Here is a 22,977-nt window from a genome sequence, read left to right as displayed (position 1 = left end):
GTTTTAGTAATATACTAGAACAAGTGGGACCCGTTGGGTCCCGTTCCCTGAACGGAGAGGGGGGAGGGGGGGGGATGGAGGGGGGGGGGGGGGGGGCGGGGGAGGGGGGGGGGAAAGGGGGGGGGGAGAGGGAGAAGAGGGGGATGCTGGGGGAGGGAAGAGAAAGGGGGGGGAGAGAGGGGAGGCTGGGGGGGAGAGGAGGGGGGGGAAGAGGAGAGGAGGGGGAGAGAGGAGGGGAGAGGGGGGGAGGGAGAGGGAGGGGAGGGAGAGAGAGGGGGGGGACGAGAGAGAGGATGGGACGAGAGAGAGGATGGGACGAGAGAGAGGAAGGGGGAGAGAGAGGGGGGGAGAGAGAGAGGGGGAGAGAGAGTAGGGGTGAGAGAAGTCTCAATCCTGCCTCATTTACCATTTCCCCATCAACCACCACCCCCTTCTCCGAAGAAACGTCAACGTTTCCCGTCTAGGTTTAAATTACATTTTAGAAAAATTACATTTAGTTATACGAAGATGAAAGTTGGAAATACTGATAAATGGAAAATCATAATGGTAGGGAGAAGCTGGTTTAAACCGAAGATAGACACAAAAACCTGGAGTAACTCAGCGGTGAGAGGCAGCATCGCTGGAGAGATGGAATGGGTGATGTTTTGGGTCGAGACCCTTCGTCAGGCCCCATAGCAGAAGCGTCCAGGTCGCGGGGCTGGAAACTGGAAGTATCCTGAGCTAATTCTGCTACCACCATCATCTATTGCAACAAGTGATGGCTTCCACTGATTGTCGCCAGAAGCTTGCGTCCTTTTCCAGACGGACGATGACAGCGATGTCAACATTTGTAGCAAGATGGACATGAAAGAAGACGACTTTATCATAATAGTAAATGTGCATGGGCCAAGACTAAATTTGTCAGGACACCTGCAACGCATGGGTTTTAATCATTCTTGAATTTGTACTCTACCTGGGAAGAAGACGAACTTTAACTAATGAAAGGCATTGACATGAAACATCAAGATTTTCTTTCCCCACAATTGCTCTGTGTCCTACTGAGTATTTCCAGCATTTCCTGTTTTTATTTTATATGTTATTAATTTGTCAAAAACTATTAAAGACATAAACATCTATTTTTTGGATGAGGTAAGCCCTGTGCAAACAGCTATTAGGTTTTTATGTTTAGTTTTAGTTTTAGAGATACAGCGCGGAAACGGGCCCTTCGGCCCACCGGGTCTGTGCTGACCAGCGATCCCCGTATATATATTACTGGGGACAGTTTTTACATTAATACCAAGCTAATTAATCTACAAACTTGTACGTCTTTGGTGTGTGGGAGGGAACCAAAGCTCTCGGAGAAAACACACGCAGGCCACGGGGAGAACGTACAAACTCCGTACAGACAGCTCCCGTAGTAAGGATTGAACCCAGGTCTCCGGTGCTGCATTCGCTGTAAGGCAGCAACTCTACCGCTGCGCTATGGTGATCGCCCGATTAAAGATTTTTCGATACCGGTGTTGCATTAAGATTCAGTCATGAGAGACGTGTGGTGATGTACCTGCGAATGATGCACTGAAACTCTGCTTGGCTACATACTGTACCAGTCTCTTACCTTTCACAAATCTTGCACAAATGAGATGTTAAATCACTGAGTTCACATTGACCATCGATTACCCATTCACACTAGTTCCCACGTTATCCCACTTTCTCATCTACTCCCTACACACTAGGGGCAATTTATAGAAGCCAATTAACTTACAAACCCACACGTTTTTGGAAACTGGAGCACTCAGAGGAAAACTACGTGTTCACAGGGAGAAGGTGCAACCTCCACGGACAGCACCCAAAGTCAGGATTCAAACCGGGTCTCTGGCACTGAGGCAGCAGCTCTGCCAGCTGCACCACTCTACCACCCTTTTTGATTAAAAACTCGCCAAGTGTAACACAACAGACCACATGCGTACATGAAAAGTTAAAATTGCTGGAAATATCTGTTGAGAGACAAATAATCCAGGGATGCTGTCTGATCCGCTGTGTTTTTATTTTACCTTCCCCACATCATGATTTACATTTCCAGACCATAATTTAAATTTACTGAGACACAAGGAAATCTACGAACTGCGTACTGGTTACTTTCGAGCCTGAAGGTTACAGATCATAATCCAATGCACAATCCAGAAGATTATGATAGACTGGTCTGCGGAGGGAGTGAGCAGAAAATAAAGCTCCAGAGCTGAGAGTAGAAAGGGTTCAGTGCATCGTCCAGGATTCCAAATGCAACGTCACCTGTCCAGTGGCAGGTTTAAGTATAACTGGGACTTCAACAACAAGATGTGACAGCAATCGATGAGAGGGAGGGAAGGGATGGTGAGGGATTTAGAGGTGAAGGGTTTTGAGTTCATGCAAAAATTCAAGGATAAAGCAAAATAGCAAGTTGTAAATCATGAAGGGACAGAATTGAATGAAAACACACAAGGTCAGGCACTGGGGAACTATCCATCTTTACATGCCTCAGCACAACCTCTTTAATGTTCGTATGTTTCAGGACATTTCTCCTCCTTGAATTTCCTAGCTTCTGTGACTTTTCCCGTGGTAAATACTGATGAAGATATGCATTGAAGACCTTGTTCATCTCCTGTGGGTCCACACAAAGATGACCACCTTTTCACTGAATCTGGTTATTACAAATCAGGAGCAAAGTACATCCAACACAGGAAAGCTGGGGATGTACTCTGGAGCGGGAAAGAGCGTTAATGTTTCAGGTCGACAGCTTTTCATCAGGTGAAAGGAGGCATATTTCCGACATTTCTCATTTTAATCACAATTCTGTACACAGACATCTCCTTCACACAATGGCCACAAGATGGAGCTTGGCTACCAGGTTTTAAATGGTGTATCTGACAACTAGGGTTGCCAACTGTCCGATCGATATTGGGCTAAATTGGTTTGTCCTGTACGGGACCGCACTTGTCCCGTATTTGACCGCTACTACTCGGGTCGAGGGGACTGTCGGGTCAGAGCGCCGCGTCCGGCCCCGCCTCACCCGTCCCGAAGTAGTGCAGCCCATGGAGTGCAGCAGCAGCAGCGCCTCGCCCGTGGCCCCGTCGGTCGGCAGCCCGGCCAGCTGTCCGACCTTCGGACCTTCGCTTACCGCCGACACCACCACCACCACCACCACCGCTCCTTCTCATGGTCGATCATCGGTTCATGAGTTGGAAGGGGCGGCGGACTTTGCGTGCAGCAGAACACAAAGCCCAGCCGGCGGGCCAGCTGAGGAGTTTTGGCCTAGGCCGCGCAATGTCGCGTGGAAAGTCCGGTGCCCGGGCCAAAACTCCTCAGCTGGCCAGCCGGCTTGGCTTTGCGTGCAGTCCAGCACCCGGGCCAACTCATCATTCATCCATCCACGGCAGAGTCGGTCAACAAATTGCCGTTGGGAATTTGCCCCTTAATTTGACCTTTTGTCCCTCATTTGGGAGTGAGAAAGTTGGCAACCCTACTGAGAATTCATTCTTAAAAATGTTGTAGGCCTCTACTTGATGAGAGTACAGGCTTGTTTCAGCTGCTATTTTTCCAAAACCTAGCACCTGTTCAAGTTTAAAATCAAACGGATACAAAGATTTAAAGAGCCTTCATATTCCAGCTGCCCTTTTCATGCCATTAGTAGTTAACCGAGGTTCAAGGTCCAGGCACTTGGACACAGAGGAATTTTCATAAGAATTATTTGCTGAGCTTGTGTAATGGCATGTAAGTACAATGTGGCTATTGTAGTCCAAATATTCTTGCCATAAATGTTGAGCTAAACCGACCAACATGTCCCATCTACACTAGTGCCCACACCAACCAACATGTCCTATCTACACTAGTGCCCACACCGACCAACATGTCCCATCAACACTAGTGCCCACACCAACCAACATGTCCTATCTACACTAGTGCCCACATTGACCAACATGTCCCATCTACATTAGTGCTCACATCAACGAACATGTCCCATCTACACTAGCGCCCACACCGACCAACATGTCCCATCTACACTAGTGCCCACATCAACCAACATGTCCCATCTACACTAGTGCCCCCACCAACCAACATGTCCCATCAACACTAGTGCCCACACCAACCAACATGTCCTATCTACTTGCCAAATATTCTTGCCATAAATGTTGAGCTAAACCGACCAACATGTCCCATCTACACTAGTGCCCACACCAACCAACATGTCCCATCTACACTAGTGCCCACACCGACCAACATGTCCCATCAACACTAGTGCCCACACCAACCAACATGTCCTATCTACACTAGTGCCCACATTGACCAACATGTCCCATCTACATTAGTGCTCACATCAACGAACATGTCCCATCTACACTAGCGCCCACACCGACCAACATGTCCCATCTACACTAGTGCCCACATCAACCAACATGTCCCATCTACACTAGCGCCCACATTGACCAACATGTCCCACTGTTCTTCTGACTAATTTTACTAATTGTATGCCTCCATGTCACCTTCCCCTCGGCTAACAATAAACCATTCTACATTTCCTTATCACCGTCTACTTTGATATGCTGTTTTCACCTTACATTTTCATACATTTTAATATCTCTCCCTCTCCCCTAACTGTCAATCTGAGGGGCCTCGACCCGAAACGTCACCGATTCCTTTTCTCCAGGGATGCTGTCTGCCCGGCTGAGTCACTCCAGCTTATTATGTCTATCTCCCATTTACACTAGATATGCCAATTCATTTAATTATTCTCTTTTGCTTTTACATATTTTAAAATATATATATTTTTTGTGTAGAGGTTGCCACTGAATATACTTAACTATCCATCAAACAATGCATCCAGGAGCTGGACTACACTGGGAAGGATTTTATCCATGCTGTTCACAGCTGAAAGTCAATGGGTTCACAAATATGCAGACAGATGAAGGTATCAAAAATAGCTCAAACTTGAACTGTTCTTGAATATTATAAATAAAATGCCTTTTACACATATGAAAATATCAAACTGTTTATAGAAACATATAAAATTATAAAAGGACTGGACAAGCTAGATGCAGGAAAAATGTTCCCAATGTTGGGCTAGTCCAGAACCAGGGGCCACAGTCTTAGAATAAAGGGGAGGCCATTTAACTGAGGTGAGAAAAAATGTTTTCACCCAGAGAGTTGTGAATTTGTGGAATTCGCTGCTACAGAGGGCAGTGGAGGCCAAACCACTGGATGGATTTAAGAGAGGATTAGATAGAGCTCTAGGGGCTGGTGAAATCAAGGGATATGGGGAGAAGGCAGGCACGGGTTATTGATTGGGGACAATCAGCCATGATCACAATGAATGGCGGTGCTGGCTTGAAGGGCCGAATGGCCTCCTCCTATACCTATTTTCTATGTTTCTATGTTTATCCCCGCCCACAACTGTGCGTTGGTCTAGTTACCCATAACATGCTTTTTACGCCTATGCAAATATCAAACTGTTTTCCTAACTTTATCTTCTTGACTCGATGGTTCCCAGTTGATCGATTACTTCCTAACCCATAAAACAAACTATTCCAATGCAACAACATCGTGTCAAGGTGAGAAGATTATTCCGCCTGTTCCCACTATTATTCAAATCCAAATTACACCCGAACGTCATTAATCGTAGCTCTGCATTGCTTGATGTAAAACAAAGTTTAAATTTGATGGGATTTCAAATATAGAGGATGTGAGGCCTCGCTGAAGAACATGGAATATGGGACAAGCAAATCCAGATCATTGCCTTCAGTGTGAGGCAGAGGATACACATGGAACGCAGCAAGAATGTAAAGTTAATCAACAAAAGGAAAAAAGGAATGAAATAATTTGTTAATCAAAGGAAGATTGAGACAGATGCACTTGGACTGAATAAAGCACGGCTGGGCAAAGTGATGGGAGAATTGGAAGAGTTTCAAGAGCTCATGTGGGATCTTCTTTGGTTTAGTTTAGAGATACAGTGCGGAGACAGGCCATTCGGCCCACCGTGTCCATGCCGACCAACGATCCCCGCACACTAACACTATCCTACACACTAGGGACAATTTACAATTATACAAAGCCAATTTACCTGTACGTCTTTGGAGTGTGGGAGGAAACCGGAGATCCCAGAGAGAACCCACGCAGGTCACGGGGAGAACGTGCAAACTCCGTACAGACAGCACCCATAGTCAGGATGGAACCCGGGTCTCTAACGCTGTGAGGCAGCAACTCTACCGCTGCACCACCGTGTCGCCGTTCTCTTCCCTCAAGTTTCTTATACAATTTTATTTCAGTGGATTTATTTACAGGGAGTTATCAACCAGTAAGCCACCCTGATTGAATATACCTCGTGGTGGGGGGGGGGTCATATAAAATAGAGGGAAGGTGTTAGTACTTTGAACTTTTATCAGCCATCATGCTTTGAAAATTAGTGGCAGGATCCACAGAAAATACTTACTGTTCTTTTCCTTGAGTTTCCAGTTAGACAAGGTAATAGAAGAGTTCCCGACACCTAGAGCAAGAAATATTAACGGATAAATTAACAACAGCACGCAAGGAGAAGACCATCAACGAGAGCCTCCTCCCAACCATCCAACACTTTGAGTATATCAACCAATGATGAAAGTATAATGAGATGTTTACTATGAAGGTTATATTAACTAAAATCTAAATTACTGTATCTCTGAAAATTATCTTCTGGATGTTAGTCCATAACAGATTTGGGATCCATTTCTGAATACCTATTTCCGTTCATTTATGGTTCATTTAAATGTACAAAATAAATGGTGTTATTAAACACTATGGCGCAACAATACTCTCTGCTCATTTCCAATTTTGTCCGGAAGTATGAATAACCATCAGTTATTTTTGATGTTTATTCAAGTGGAGATAAGACAGGTGTACGGAACAGGTCCTCCAGCCAATATACATTTCAGTGGTGTCTTCCCCAATATATTTTTCTTCCTTAAAATGAGAGAGAGGTATTTTAGTCCAAGTATATAGACAAGGTTTGTAAGTAGGAACTGCAGATGCTGGTTTACACTGAAGATAGACACAAAATGCTGGAGTAACACAGCGGGGCGGGCAGCATCTCTGGAGAAAAGGTATAGGTAATGTTTCGGGTCGAGACCCTTCATCAGCCCTCCAATGAAGGGTCTTGTCACAAAACTATCTAAATGGCGTCAAGTTGGGAAAAGGTGAAGTACAACGGGATCTGGGGGTCCTTGTTCATCAGTCTATGAAAGTAAGCATGCGGGTTACAGCAGGCAGTAAAGAAAGCAAATGGCATGTTGGCCTTTATAACAAGAGGAATCGAATATAGGAGCAAAGAATTCCTTCTACAGTTGTACAGAGCCCTAGTGAGACCACACCTGGAGTATTGTGTGCAGTTTTGGTCCCCTAATTTGACGAAGGACATTCCTGCTATTGAGGGAGTGCAGCGTGGGTTTACAAGGTTAATTCCCGGGATGGCGGGACAGTCATATGCTGAGAGAACGGAGCAGCTGGGCTTGTACACTCTGGAGTTTAGAAGGATGAGAGGATATCTCATTGAAACATATATGACTGTTAAGAGTTAGGACACGCTAGAGGCAGGAAACATGTTCCCGATGTTGGGGGAGTCCAGAACCAGGGGCCACAGTTTAAGAATAAGGAGTAAGCTATTTAGAACGGAGACGAGGAAACATTTTTTCTCACAGACAGTTGTGAGTCTGTGGAATTCTCTGCCTCAGAGGGCGGTGGAGGCAGGTTCTCTGGATGCTTTCAAGAGAGAGCTAGATAGGGCTCTTAAAGATAGCGGAGTCAGGGGATATGGGGAGAAGGCAGGAACGGGTACTGATTGGGGATGATCAGCCATGATCACATTGAATGGCGGTGCTGGCTCAAAGGGCCAAATGGCCTACTCCTGCCCCTATTGTCTATTGTCGATTGAAACATCACCTACGCCTTTTATAAATCAGATCTGTTTTTCAGACGATACGTTTGGCTTTGCCCTGATCCCCAAATGTGCATGAGGATCACAAGTGCTAATTAAATGGAACTTCAATGCAGCCACGGAACACCCACAAACCTCTGCTCAGCTTCTGGGGGTTTCAAACTACAAACATCTGGATGAACAGCCATTCAACAGAAGAGGGGAAACAGCGGTTAAGAGAACTAAGACGTTTCCCAAACCAGCTGTTCTTGCTGAGAAGATAACTAAAACGAGTTTTAAATATCCATGGTAAAAAATAATTTATATTGTGAAAGGGTGTGGACCAAACAGAATTGCACTTTCAAAGAACAAGCACAGGCACCGTAGGACAACGGAGGAGGCAGCCAAGAATTAAGGGGGACGTGGACAACGGGGGGGGGGGGGGGGGGGGGGGGGGCTGGGGGAGGAGGAGCGATGAGCACTTTTTGTAACATTTGTGTACTTTGCATGCAAAAGCAAAGATTTTGATTGTGCTTAGCTAGGTACAGGTGACAATAAATCATCATCATCATCATCACAAAGGTCTCAGCTCCACTCTTTAAGGTTCTCTATACGTACTACCATAATTATGCTGCATACTTTGCCTGCATTCGACTGTTGAATATACACATCTGAGGCCAACTTGCACATCTGCACAGTCATCAACCTCCAACAATAATGCAGCCTCCCTTCCCACAGATGTGGCCTCACCTGCAGAGAATCTGCAGCATTTTATACTTTTACTTCTGAACTTCGTAACTATTCATCCCAGAAGTAGTGTCACATAAATATTATTTTGCAAAATAAAAGCGTAGTTCACGAGTCATAAAGACCACTGGTCAATCGCACAAACTAAATCCAACCTCAGCAACACAACGGCCCACCTCTAGAATTACAATAGCATTTATCCAATTGCGTTTTGCACAAATTGCTTGTTTTTTGCAGTCTTTTTCATTTCACTGACTTGCAGTACTTTATATACAGGGCGGCATGGGCGCGCAGCGGTACAGTTGCTGCATCACAGCGCTCACAGCGCCATTCGATCCTGACTACGGGTGCTGTCTGTACAGAGACAGTTCTCTCCGTGGCCTGCGTGGATTTTCTCCAAGAGCTTATTTTCCTCCCACACTCCAAATACGTACAGGTTCAGAAGTTAATTGGCTCGGTATAAATGTTTAAAAAAATTGTTCCTAGTGTAGGATAGTGTTAATGGCGGGGATCGCTGGTTGGTGTGGAATCGGTGGGCCCATGGGACTGTTTCCACGCTGTATCTCTAAACTAAACTAAACTAAACCTTAGTATGTTTGTATGTTGTGTCAGTGATGCTGCTGCAAGCAGATTTTCATTACACCTGCACCTCACTGCACTTGTGCATATGACAATAAACTCACCTCGACTGGACTTGATAATTGTGCAATGTCGGACATATGGAACTTGTCACAGTACCACCATTTACACAACTTGAATAATTTCCAAACAGAACTAAACAGGAGAAAAAAAAGACACAGCGTGCTGGAGTAACTCAGCCGGTCAGGCAGCATCTCTGGAGAACATGGATAGGTAACGTTTCGGGTTGGGATCGTTCTTCTGAAAAAGACAAACAGCTACCTGATAGTTTCCTTGACTGGGAGTTGGTCTTTGGTTTCTAGTTGATGGAAGGCGGTGATTCAACGAGTCCTCTGATGAATTGGAATTGTTGTACAAGGTCAATGCCGTCCCCGGCGCCCTGAATTCTCCACCGGTGTAGTAGACACTTCCAGACGCATCCCTTGCACTGGCCTGTAACGAGCCGGAGCCAACATGCCTCGCAGGCGTCACCACAGGTGTGCTCGAGCACTCCATTTCTTTTGACGTATTGAGTTCAGAAAGCCGTGCATTCTTCATCTCTGAGCTCATCGACGCAAGCTCCTCCTCCCTGGCGTACTCATCAACATCTCCAGTTTCCATGGCGATGGAAAAGCACCCACTCTCCATTTGGCAGGAGTTCCGAAATACATTGTTGTTTCTGGTCTTCGGCGAGTGCTCGCTCCCCGCCAGAGAGTAGACATCGCGAATCTGCAGAGAGCTGACACCAGGGTCTCCTGTATTCCTTGTAACCTTTGCATCGGAAACACAGGTGGACATACTACTTCTCGAGAAAGGAGGCTCAGAACTGAGTTTGCGAGGACACTCCCCAATGGTCGAACTGAACTGCTTTGGCCATCCTCCGACTGACCTGGACGTTGCTGTCTGTACTCTGTTCACTTCAGACTGAACGTAAACAGGACTGTAATTTTTTGCGCTGGTCGTGTACATGGCGTTGGTGGGACTGTGGAGGTTTAAAGGTCTCGACCCAGGAGTTGGAGGGTTCTTAGCGACAGGTTGTCTTTGACCGGAGACGTGCTGGGATTCCATTTCTGCAATGTTTCGCCCAGTCGTCCTGGGTGTGAGGTTGGAAGCGTCACACCTGTGGCCATCCTTCTGGTGAGGCAACCCTTGTCTACTTACAGAATGATTGGACGTAAACACACCAGTCACCATGACGTTTCTGCACGGTGGCGTTAGAATAGTTTGCTGGCACTGGGATGGAGAGACAAGGCCGGTATTTTTCACAGGGGTCTCAGATTTTCCCAGTATGCCATTACTCGCCGGGCCCTGTGTGGGTTGTGCATCATCCAAGCTGTACTTTGTCGAGTTCAATTTCCTTCTTTTATTCCCAATCCAAGTCTGCAAAACAGATGTAATTCGGCAAAGTGATTAAGTATTAAGCAAAAAGTGAATAAATTAACAACAAACTTAAATGAAAAACTTCAAATTCCATGTTCATAAATGATAAGAGCAGAATTAGGCCATTCGGCCCTTCGTCCACTCCGCCATTCAATCATGGTTGACATATCTCTCCCTAACCCTATTCTCCAGCCTTCACCCCATAAACTTGACACCCATACAAATGAAGAATCCTGCATCTATCTCTGCCTTAAAAATATCCATTGACTGGGCTCTGTGTCTGTGTCTGTGGCAAGAATTCCACAGATTCGCCACGATCTTGATCAAAAAAAAATCTGTGGAACCTGCTGAAAATAACGGAACAAATGGGACAAAATAAACACATTACATTATTAATCTTGTTACTTTTTTAACAATCAATATCAGTTTATTTTACAAAAATCCCATTATTTATACAATTAACCTCAATTGCTTTAAATGTTTACCCGAGTCAAAAGCTCACAATGTAAGATAAAGATTTTAGCAATATACGTGCAGATTTGCAACAAGCTGGGTTGACTCATAACAGATTTTAAAAGAAAAAACTGGTGAATTAAACATATTGGTTAAATTATCCAAGCGACCCAGAAAATATAAAATTGTAACACAATTTGGCAAATCAGTGGTCGGTGCACCTCAAGTCACCGACTTGAAATGCATGAAGCCACTGACTGCACCTCAAATTTTACATCTTGAATTTTGTGTGCAATGCCTGGAGCTGCGATTGAGTTGGGGGAAAGATCAGGTCATAAGGTCATAAGTGATAGGAGCAGAATTAGGCAATTCGGCCCATCAAGTCTACGCTGCCATTCAATCATGGCTGATCTATCTCTCCCTCCGAACCCTATTCTCCTGCCTTCTCCCCATAACCCCTGACTCCCGTACTAATCGAGAATCTATCTATCCTTGCCTTAAATAAATCCATTGACTTGGCCTCTGTGGCAAAGAATTCCACAGATTCACCACCCTCCGATTAAAGAAATTCCTCCTCATCTTCCTAAATGAACGTCCTTTAACAATGAGGCTATGACCTCTAGTCCTCGACTCTCACACTAGTGGAAACATCCTCTTTACATCCAATCTATCCAAGCCTTTCACTATCCTGTATGTTTCAATGAGGTCCCTCCTCATTCTTCTAAACGCCAGCGAGTACAGGCCCAGTGCCAATAACGCCCATCATAGGTTAACCCACTCATTCCTGGGATCATTCCTGTAAACCTGCTCTGGACCCTCTACATAGCCAACGCATCCTTCCTCAGAAATGATGCCCAAAATTGCTCACGATACTCCAAACGTGGCCTGACCAGTGCCTTATGGATTATGAATTTGAATTTTAAAAGAGAAGGTCCTCAGGTTGCCACACAGGCAGGGGACGGTTCAGGTCCTGGCTAAAAGTGTCCTGAAGTGATTAAGCCACAACAGGACACATGCAAAATTAAGCAAGCTCCATCTTAATTCAACCATTTAAACCTTTGAACTATTTTTAACCGGATCTTATCTTGCACTAAGCTTTATAATCTTTATCCTGTATCAGTACACTGCGGACGGACGGCTTGATTGTAATTGTGTCTTTTCACTGATTGGATAACACGCAAAAAAAAGCTTGGTATGCGTGACGATAATAGACTAAACTAAACTAATAAAGAACCGAGTGTGTAGGAAGGAACTGCAGATGATGGTTTAAACCGAAGATAGACACAAAAAGCTGGAGTAACTCAGCGGGACTGGCAGCATCTCTGGAGAGAAGGAATGGGTGATGTTTTTGGGTCGAGGCCTGTCTTCTGAAGAAGACCCGAAACATCATCCATTCCTTCTCTCCAGAGATGCTGCCTGTCCCGCTTTTTGTGTCGAAGGCAGGTGGGACTAAGGGAAAAAAAGTTGTTTGGCACGGACTTGTAGGGCCGAGATGGCCTATTTCCGTGCTGTAATTGTTATATGGTTATATGGAATAAAGAACCGAGATGTTTTAAATAATGCCATCAAATCGTACGACAAATGCCAACGATCACGTTACGTCAGAGCAAACAGTTCTACTGTTGGAAAATCTGAAATAAAAAGCGTTAACATGATGGTATGAACGGTTCATTGAATTAAAATGTTGACATTGCTCTTTTCTTCGAGATGTGTGATCGGCAGCAGAGTTCCCTGAATATGTCTGTTCGGCACTCGCTTTGCTGCACAGGAGTGATAGCACATTGAAACTAAAATTGTACAATAGCAGAACAACCATTTCCTCACAAATAGTAGCTCCTCTGCCTTTTCCTTTGCAAAAATTATTTAAAAAAAACATCACATTTTCCTTTCGCAAAGTGCAGACGCCACAATTTAAAATTAAATACAAAGTGCTGGAGATGTACAGATGAATAGGGGAACTAGAGAAAGACACCATTTGTTCTGCATTTCCCAATATTACATTTGACTTCAAACATGCTTATTTATTAATTTCCCTCCAGCCCCCCTCCCCCCCACCACCACCACCGACAAAGCATAAATGATAAACGCCTTAGATAGGAACATTTTTCCCACCAGTGGATGAGTCAGTTACTCATGGACATGGACTTAAGATTATCATCCATGGAACTAGTGATGGAGAGGAAAACAAATTGTTTGAAATGAAGTGAGCATTTGAAAGGAAGGTGGAAGCAGATTCCAAAATAACTTCAACATTAAACTGGATGTATACTTGGAATAAATATTTGCAAGGGGATTTAGACAGAGCAGAAAGTAGGGCCAATTGGATTGGTCTTTCAAAGAGCTGGCATGGGCAAGGTGAGTCAGGAAAGGATGAGCAAGGATTCATTTGTTTTCTTTGACACAAATTGATTTGTACAGTCAACACCAAATGTTCTCCGATTCTTTCCATTTATGATTTTTGGGTTTTTTTGCTTGACCCATGAGCCCACATTGGTCATCGTTAGCACAGCCACGATCTCTTCGAACAGTCTAGCTTGTGACCCGTCTTTTTAATTTTGTTTAATTTAATTTAATTTTAATTTAGAGATACAACAAGGAGCCAGGACCTTCTGCCCACTGACTGCACGCTGACCACCGATCACCCAATCACACTAGTTCTATGTTATCTCACTCTCCCACACAGGGAGTAATTTACAGAGGCCAATTAACCGACAAACCTGCACATTTTTGGGATGTGGCGGGAAACCAGAGCACCCAGAGAAAACCCCACACAGTCCCAGGGAGAATGTGAGAACTCCACAGAGACAGCACCCGAGGTCAGGATTGAACCCCAGTCTCTGGTGCTATGAGGCAGCAGCTCTACCAGCTGTGCCACTGTGCTAGACTATACTACAGTCTTCAATTCTACCTATGCGCTGAAATGAAATTCTAACCTGTAGCCTGCGTTAGACTAGATCTGTGAATAATTTAATCAAAGAGCAACCCAGAAATAGTAGGGGACCAAAGATCTTGTGGGAGAGAGGAACTGAAGGGAATCCACATTAGTCAGGAAATTGTGTTAGGTAAACTGTTGGGACTGAAGGCAGATAAATCCCCAGGGCCTGATGGTCTGCATCCCAGAGTACTCAAGGAGGTGGCCCTAGAAATCGTGGATGCATTGGTGATCATTTTCCAACGTTCTCTCGACTCTGGATCAGTTCCTGTGAACTGCAAGGTAGCCAATGTAACTCCACTTTTTAAAGAAAGGAGGGAGAGAGAAAACAAGGAATTATAGACCAGTTAGCCTTGCATAGGTAGTGGGGAAGATGCTGGAGTCGATTATTAAAGATGCTATAGCGGTGCATTTGGAAAGCAGTGACAGGATCGGTCAAAATCAGCATGGATTTATGAAGGGGAAATCATGCTTGACTAATCTTCTGGAATTTTTTGAGGCTGTAACAGGTAGAATGGATAAGCGAGAGCCAGTGGGTGTGATGTATCTGTGGAAGGGGGAGTCCAGAACCAGCAGTCATTTTAAGAATAAAGGGGTAGGCCTTTTAGGACTGAGATGAGGAAAAACGTTTTCACCCCAAGAGTTGTGAATCTGTGGAATTCTCTGCCACAGAAGGCAGTGGGGGCCAATTCAGTGGATGTTTTCAAGAGAGAGTTAGATTTAGCTCTTACGGCTGAAGGAATCAAGGGATATGGGGAGAAGGCAGGAACGGGGTACTGATTTTAGATGAACAGCCATGATCATATTGAATGGTGATGCTGGCTCGAAGGGCCAAATGACCCACTCCTGCACCGATTTTTCAGTGTTTAACATTAATATCCTAAAATGATACATTTTTGTTTTAACTCATTCATTCTGAATCTTTCAGATTCAATACTCATCATGTAAACTTTACAACTTCCCTTCTGAGAATACATTTGTGCTTTTAATTTTCCTTTTTTCTAGATGTCAAGCAGATTCATGGGATATTGTTGCTATCAGAGGCATGATTGAATGCAGGGCAAGATGGGGAACATTCCAGGCTATAGTATCGTCAGGCATGGTGGGGCGGGGTTTGGTAAAAACTGTAGGTGACAAGAAACTTTGCTATATAGCTTAAGGAGCCTATTACTGTAGTAACGAGGGAAGCTATCCTCAAAGGCTCTTCACGAAGTCATATTGGTAGAACTCAACAAAAAGAAGACAATTACAAAAAATAAGGCAGTTGCAAACAATAACGCTGAGGTATGAACTTGGAGAGATGTATAAGATCATTAGAGAAATAGATGGGATGAATGCACCGTCTTGTTCTGAGAAAGGGATCATAGTGTCACAGAAAGGGATAAAGGTGGTCTGGAAATTCAGCTCCTTGATTGGGAGAAGGCAGGACCTGACTAGACTGGGAAGTTTCTTGCAGGTAGGTCTATGAATGACAATTGGGAAGAGCTTAGATGTGAAATAGAGAGAGCTTGCGGTTATGTACAACTCTTGTACACTGGCTCAGTGTGGTCTACTGGCAAAAAAAAATAATATTCACTATACTCAGGAACAAGTGACAATAAAGTACTATTGAACCATTTTGTTTCACTAACTGGATGAATGAAATCTGGAATGGACTGCCTGAGTGGATGTTAGAAACGGGTAGAATTATTACGTATCTAAAGGAGCATCTGAACTGCCAAAGCATAAAAGGTCACAGACTAAGCGGTGGTAATTGGGATACATGTGGATGGGTAAATGATAGTCAGCATTTTCATAGCAGTCCAAGCTCTGTGCTGGTCGATTCTACGAGAGCGCCAAATCTGTTGAACTTTCTGCATATGTCGACACTCGACAAGTTTGACTTTGTGTTCGTACTGATCTTATCCACAATAAGGATCCGACAAAAAGTTTTGCAATGGGCACTATTGGAACATTTTATATTGAAGGCATCCAATATAAATGCAAGAGTTTCAATTTGGCTGGAAATACTGCGCAGGTGTGTGGTGGGAGAAAACAGGATTAACAGTTCATGTCCATGAAATTTCATCAGAATTTTAACTGTTTCCCTCTCCACAGATGCTGCCTGACTGATGAGTATTTCTAGCAAGTTGCGTTTATTTCAATTTCCAGCAAACGCAGTTCTTTTTATTTCAATATTATCGTGGAAAAAATTTATTCTACTTACCCTGACTACATTAAAATCTAAACCTGTTTCACGAGCACACTGTATAATTAATCCAAAGCAATTTTTACTCTGATTTCTCATTCCACTGTCATAATAACGCTGCAATACTCGTTGTTGATCCTCTGTGAATATAGAACGTAGATTCATCTAAAAAAAGAAAGTACAGTAACGATGTTACCACAATTTGAAAAGTGTCAAAAGAGCTGAAAAACCATTTTAAAACAGATTCACGACACACAGAAAATACAATATTTCCTTCAATGCTGGTGGGTGGGGCATCTGCGATAAGATTAGTTCTGGACAAGAACAGGTTTTGCAAAACAGTTCAAATTCGCAGAGAAAGTGTTTTCTGTCCGGTTTTCTTTAGTCAGAGGGTGGTGAATCTGTGGAATTCTTTGCCACAAAAGGCTGCAGTGGCCAAGTCAGTGGATTTATTTAAGGCAGAGATAGATAGATTTTTGATTAGTGCAGGTGTCCGAGGTTATGAGGGGGGAAGGCAGGAGAATGGGGTTAGGAGGTAGATATAGATCAGACATGGTTGAATGGCAGAGTAGACTTGATGGGCCAAATGGCCCAATTCTACTCCTGTCGAATGACTTTATGACCTTACTCGCCACAGGAGGGAAATGTTGATATCCTTTCCAAGGAAACTAATGATTGACAAGTGGCACAAGCTGTACTGTGCAGACCTCATAAGGAAAGATGCTATACAGAAGTCGGAATCTGCCAATAAACTGCTGAACTTGTGCAGCCAAAAACCATTAAGATTTTTTTTTAAGTAATAAAGATATTTAAGAATATCGTGAGGAGGACATTACGAAACAACTTTTGATTTCAGGCAGGTTAAGAGAAGGTGCATGCAAAGGAGAAAATGGGACTTTTCCAAGAAATGGAAAGGAAACAAAATCAACTCACTTTCGGAGGTTTTATTTACCACTTGTTCTATTAATAAAGGAGGGTGCTCGACTATTTGCCATGCAATAGTTTATTCACAACAAGATGAAAATTATTTCAAACAAACAGATAAAAGAAACTGCCTACTTCAGAAATCTGAAATTAAAACTAGGGAAATTAAAATGTCGCAGCTGCCTTCTCGACAGATTTCACTGACTCCAGTTATTATTTCTAACTTGAAGTGTTGTTATAAATGTTTCTCAATGGTTGCTGACTAGCACACTGGGTGTTTTTAATTTTACTTTGTCTGAAAAAAATGCAAATATTCATTCGCAGTGCACCAAATACTGCAGATGACTTTGTCAATGCTGAGAGCAATCAAACATTTCACCATTTATGTAACTTTAAACCATTAAATTAACTTTTTTTGTATTTGAATAGGGGAATTTTTTCAAGGTGGAAGTGGTGGGAATTACAAAGGGGGTTGTATCTTCCCAAACACCCTGTTTCGGATTGTTCACAGTGCACAGTAATTCCTTTAGCAGCTTGAGCTCCCGTGGACTTACTGAAGCCAAGGCCCCGATTCACCTCCAGCTGAACAGTCAATAATCTAGCAACTCAACACCGTTTTCAATGCTCCAAATTGGACATTCAAGACATTCTTGGACATTCAAGACATTCTTGGACTCAGGACATTCTTGCTATTGAGGGAGTGTAGCGTAGGTTTACAAGGTTAATTTCCGGGATGGCGGGACTGTCATATGCTGAGAGAATGGAGCGGCTGGGCTTGTATACTATGGAGTTTAGAAGGATGAGAGGGAATCTTATTGAAACATATAAGATTATTAAGGGTTTGGACACACTAGAGGCAGGAAACATGTTCCTGATGTTGGGGGAGTCCAGAACCAGGGGCCACAGTTTAAGAATATTTAGAATGGAGCCATTTAGAATGGAGATGGGGAAACACTTTTTCCACACAGAGAGTGGTGAGTCTGTGAAATTCTCTGCCTCAGAGGGCGGTGGAGGCCAGTTCTCTGGATACTGGATCAGAGAGAGCTAGATAGGGCTCTTAAAGATAGGGGATATGGGGAGAAGGCAGGGTCGGGGTACTGATTGTGGATGATCAGCCATGATCACATTGAATGGCGGTGCTGGCTCGAAGGGCCGAATGGCCTCCTCCTGCACCTATTGTCTAGTGTTCTCCCTCACCACGAGTAAATTTAATAACACATGGAAATTACGTTCTATAAAATGTGAAACTGTCAGCCAATGTGTGGGAATGAACTCTTTTGTAGAGCTGCAGCTGGTAAAAATCATCTGTGGAATTATCCCCTGGGACAGATGACTAATTAGCGTTGGAGGAAGAGAAGGATTGTAGCTGTGGATGAGATACACTGGCTGTATGGAGTCTGTATGTTATGTGGCCACCTGAGTTTTCTCCGGGTGCTCCGGTTTCCTCCCACACTCCAAAGACATACAGGTTTGCAGGTAAATTAGTTTTGATTAAAATTGTAAACTGTCCCCAGTGTGTAGGATGGTGCTGGTGTACGGGGATCAACGGTCGGCGGTGACTCGGTGAGCCGTAGGGCCTGCTTCCGCACCGTATCTCTAAACTAAACTAAATCACAGTTACTGAGACAAAAGAAAAAAAAAAGGTAGGACCAATAGTTTGTGGATAAAACATGAACAGAGCTTGGCAGTGGTTGCAACTGAAAGCTTTCAAGGAGCCCTGAGACTGATCAAGTGGAGGTACTCAAAAGATGCTGAGAAATAAGATGTACAACTTGCTAACCTGATGATGCGAAAGGCCAGACTGAGGAAAGCAATGAGGGATGAGTTCATTTATGTCACTGAAGGTTTTAAATGTACAAATCTGTCAGGGGTTATGGGGAGAAGGCAGGAGAATGGGGTTAAGAGGGAAAGTTAGATCAGCCATGATTGAATTGTGGAGTAGACTTGATGGGCTGAATAGCCTAATTCTGCTCCGATCACTTATGAACATGAAATCTGTACGTGTCCTCATCATATTCATCTGCTGAATGTGTCTACGAGTCTTTCATGAACCAAATGTTTCTTATGATGGCAAGAACATTCCCGTGTTAAGTTCTATTCTTCACTTATGAATGTCTGTCTGTTGTTGCCCAACCACAGTGTATTCCTGCATTACACAGGGGCTGCAAACTCCCCTGGCTTCTCCAAATCTCACGTTGTAAGTGGAGATGATTTTCTATAGGAGGTTTTTCTTTCAACAGTAATGCACCCTCATGGTCTAGGAGGCAAGGGAATTGTGATTTTACCTTAATTGTTGTTTTAATGAACAGATAATGGACATTATGTTGTTCAGAGTATTGACCTGCAAGAAGCAACAGAAGAAATTGCCACGTCACTTTCCAAAGTAAATGCCTTACGTTGTCTCCCATTGTGAACCGGCAGCCAGCAATTGTTGTCCTTGTTAAATTGTTTCACTTCTCTGCATACATTTTGTATTTATTACTTTTCACACAAATTCTGTAAGACAGAATTTTTATTCCATAACTGAATTTTTTTTAGCAGTGACTTGTGAATCGCATACGGTTGCATTTCTGTTACCCGAACTGCAGTAATGCTGGCGTGCTGTATTTAATTTATCAATTATCTTGCAGAATCATACACTGTTATGCGTTATGATGAGTACATTCAGACTCAAGAGTAATGCGGGTGTGATTATGCACAAACACTTGAACGCATGGACATCTAAAGAACCTTGAAAAGGAAAATCAATTAGAAGGCATGAATATGAAGAACAAGGCATGATGAACACACAAGGGAAGGGTACTCACTTAATCAATGCACACATTACGTTTGTCAATCCACTGTTCAAAAAATTATTGGTCGCACTTAGCTTATACTATATCTGGAGTGATAGATGAGATTTCATCTAGTCTATGTTGGAGATCTTGACCACATCAGCTTGATTAAAACAATTTGACTCATTGTCCTCAAAACATGGTGAAAGCTTCAGCTATTAACCTCCTTTGTACTGACACCAACTTCAAATAGTGAAGAGTCCCGACCCGAAATGTCACCCTTTCCTTCTCTCCAGAGACGCTGTCTGTCCCGCTGAGTTACTCCAGCTTTTTGTGTCTATCTTCAGTTTAAACCAGCATCTACAGTTCCTTCCTAAACAAATAGTATAGCAGCCAAACAGTTAAGTCTTCTAGATCTTGGATGACTTGTGCAATAACATTTAATACTCTACACTGAAACTCATAAGCCTAATCAATACCCCAGATGCAAATAAATTTGGTTTATTTCACATTAATAGCCTGACTACTGAACAAACAGAAATAAATGACATGAAAGAATTTTAGTGGATTGTTTGGAGTCTCTCCATGCAACAGGTCAAATGTTGAAATGACAACTGATCTTGCTGGTTACTCTTCTTATCAAACCGACAGCATGCACAAACAGGTGAAAAGGCTTGTTGACAATTTGTCAGCACAACTGATCTTGCTGGTTACCTCTTTCATCAACCACACGTAATCAAACCACCGACAGCTAATGCACAAATCAGTCACCGCATCTTTCAGAAAAAGCGGGAGTATGCTGCTTGTGATTCACATTCTTTTTTTTTTTTATTATTTATTTTTTTTTTATTTCGGTAAATTCATTCTACACAAACACATAGATCTTGATACATTTTTTGTGCTGCATTTTTTTGATTTTTTTTAGAGCTTTAAGAAAAATAGGTTTAAAGAAATTGGGCAGTGCAAGAGTTCGAGGAAAAAATACTTTGAAGTTAGTTCACCCAAAACTTCACTCATATAAATTAAACTCCGCATCTACCACCACTGTTTTTGTAATCACCTCCCGTTACCAGGTCCTGAACTTATTTATAGATTTCTTTTTGGGGCTACCTCAACAATCTTCAATAGGTCCAGAAACCGCATCTTTTAAAGTCTTTACCTGCTAGGAAATCTCATCTCTTCCAGATGTAAGTTTCAAACATATTTGATCCACATCACTTTCACATTTTTCCAGAATTTAAGTAGAGTATTCCCTGAACTTCTTCTGATTCACATTCTAATCGATATTCACAAATCATCCAAATCACCTGGGAGAGTTCACACACACCAATTAAACTCATGGAGGAAATCGTCTCCAGGGGAGACAGATCATCTTAAAACCAGGGTCAAATGGAAAGAAAACTTCCTAATTAATCCTTAATGTCCACCCTCCAAATAAGTACTCTAAACAATACATCCCTTGAATTTATTTTTCCTGGGCACGGATGTGACAAAACAAAATGCACATTCACCTACGCCATCTATTAAAAGTTAAATGGAGCAATGTCAAAGATTTGAGTTCTCCACAACACCTTTCAGATTACATCCAAAAACTCACACAAAAAACAAATTCATACTTCATCGCTTTGTACTAGACATAAGCTGTAAACAGTAGTTAGAAGGGTATTCACCTACAAGGTATCTGGCTGTAATGTAGCTGAATACCTTTGTATCCTACAAATAATTAATTAGAAGGCAAAAAAATCCAATGATTTTTACTCTCAAGAAAGTAGGGTGGTTCGGCCTATGTATTAATGAGAGTTCTCCAGTTCAGTTCCACACAACAACATGAACAAACAGTAGCTAGATTCCACTATCTAAAGTACTATGCCATCCTTCCCCACAATTTCATTTTTGTTAGCTTATATACAATTATGAATGAATGAATGAATGAATGAATGATATCTTTATTTCGAACGATTAAAAAAAAAAAGATGAAAATGAATAAATAAAAGGAAAATTATATATATACATATATATATACATAAATACATACACACATACATACATATACATGTACATATATACATACATACATATACACATATACACACATACACATAACATATATGTACATACATAAATTAAAAATTCAAAAGCCAATTTCAACATAATACACATTAGACTCGTTCAAAAAGAATCAAATTTCAAAAAAAATCGAATTAATACATTGATTGAAAGTCACAGCATGGATACAGACCTTGTTGCTCACTAATTCCATGTCGGCTAGCGATCACCCATTCACAATAGAAATAAAAATCTGCAGATGCTGGTTAAGACACAAAAGGACACAAAGGTCCAACTCAGCAGGTCCAAACGTCACCTATCCTTGTTGTCAGAGATGCTGCATGACCTGCCGAGTTACTCCAGCACTTTTTGTCCTTTTACCCATTCACACTAGTCTATATTATCCCACTTCCCAACCCCTACACGCTGGGGCAGTTTACAGATGCCAATTAGCCTACAAACCCAGGCCTCTTTGAGAATGTCCACACAGACATTCCCCAAGGTAAGGATCTAACCCGAGTCTCATGGCACGGTGAGACAGCAGCTCTACCAACTGCACCACTCTGCCGCTCCAAGGACAAAATAAAGAATATTTGGAAGGAGTGAGATTACATTGGGTTTATAACTCCCATAGTTTTCCATCACTGGAGGGTTTTTTTGTTTATTGCTTATATGCTGTCAAAAATCTAAGGGACTGATTGCATTTATATGATCAGTAACCAACACTCTGATTAAATATCAAAGTTTCCAAAATGCTGAGGTGTACCTTACTCTTTTCTTCATCGTGTTTTATTCTTTATTCACGAGACAGTCCTCTGCTAGGACTGAAAAGATTTAAAGTGATTTAGGATTTTCAATCGATGCACAGATTATTTATCCTCGCCGACTGTCACCCACCCAATGATAGCAAAGTATTCTAAGAATCCAATTCACTTCACCAGATGAAACCGAACACCCAACTTTGTAGAGAGATAGGGGGCGGCATGGTGGCAGCCGTAGCGTTGCTGCTTTAAGGGTCTGT

The 22,977-nt window shown here is 42.8% G+C and overlaps 1 protein-coding gene across 13 annotated transcripts in view; it reads right to left on the bottom strand.

Annotated features, from left to right (window-relative positions):
* The window catches only part of hdx (highly divergent homeobox), an 86,964-nt gene that overhangs the window by 32,176 nt on the left and 31,811 nt on the right, over positions 1–22,977 (bottom strand). For 5 of the 13 annotated variants that reach the window (XM_055643480.1, XM_055643487.1, XM_055643484.1 and 2 more), the window contains 3 exons: positions 16,231–16,377; positions 9,542–10,639; positions 6,440–6,493 (listed from right to left, as the gene is read on the bottom strand). In XM_055643480.1, the coding sequence (XP_055499455.1) occupies positions 6,440–6,493; positions 9,542–10,639; positions 16,231–16,377 (1,299 nt within the window). Of the gene's footprint in view, positions 1–6,439; positions 6,494–9,541; positions 10,640–16,230; positions 16,378–19,421; positions 19,478–19,532; positions 19,633–22,977 lie in introns of those variants that run through there. The other 8 variants (XM_055643483.1, XM_055643488.1, XM_055643485.1 and 5 more) reach the window with 4 other exon arrangements.

The sequence above is a fragment of the Leucoraja erinacea genome, chromosome 12 (assembly GCF_028641065.1).
Source record: "Leucoraja erinacea ecotype New England chromosome 12, Leri_hhj_1, whole genome shotgun sequence".
In the NCBI taxonomy this organism is placed as follows: Eukaryota; Metazoa; Chordata; class Chondrichthyes; order Rajiformes; family Rajidae; genus Leucoraja; species Leucoraja erinaceus.
This window is presented reverse-complemented; position numbering and strand designations above follow the sequence as displayed.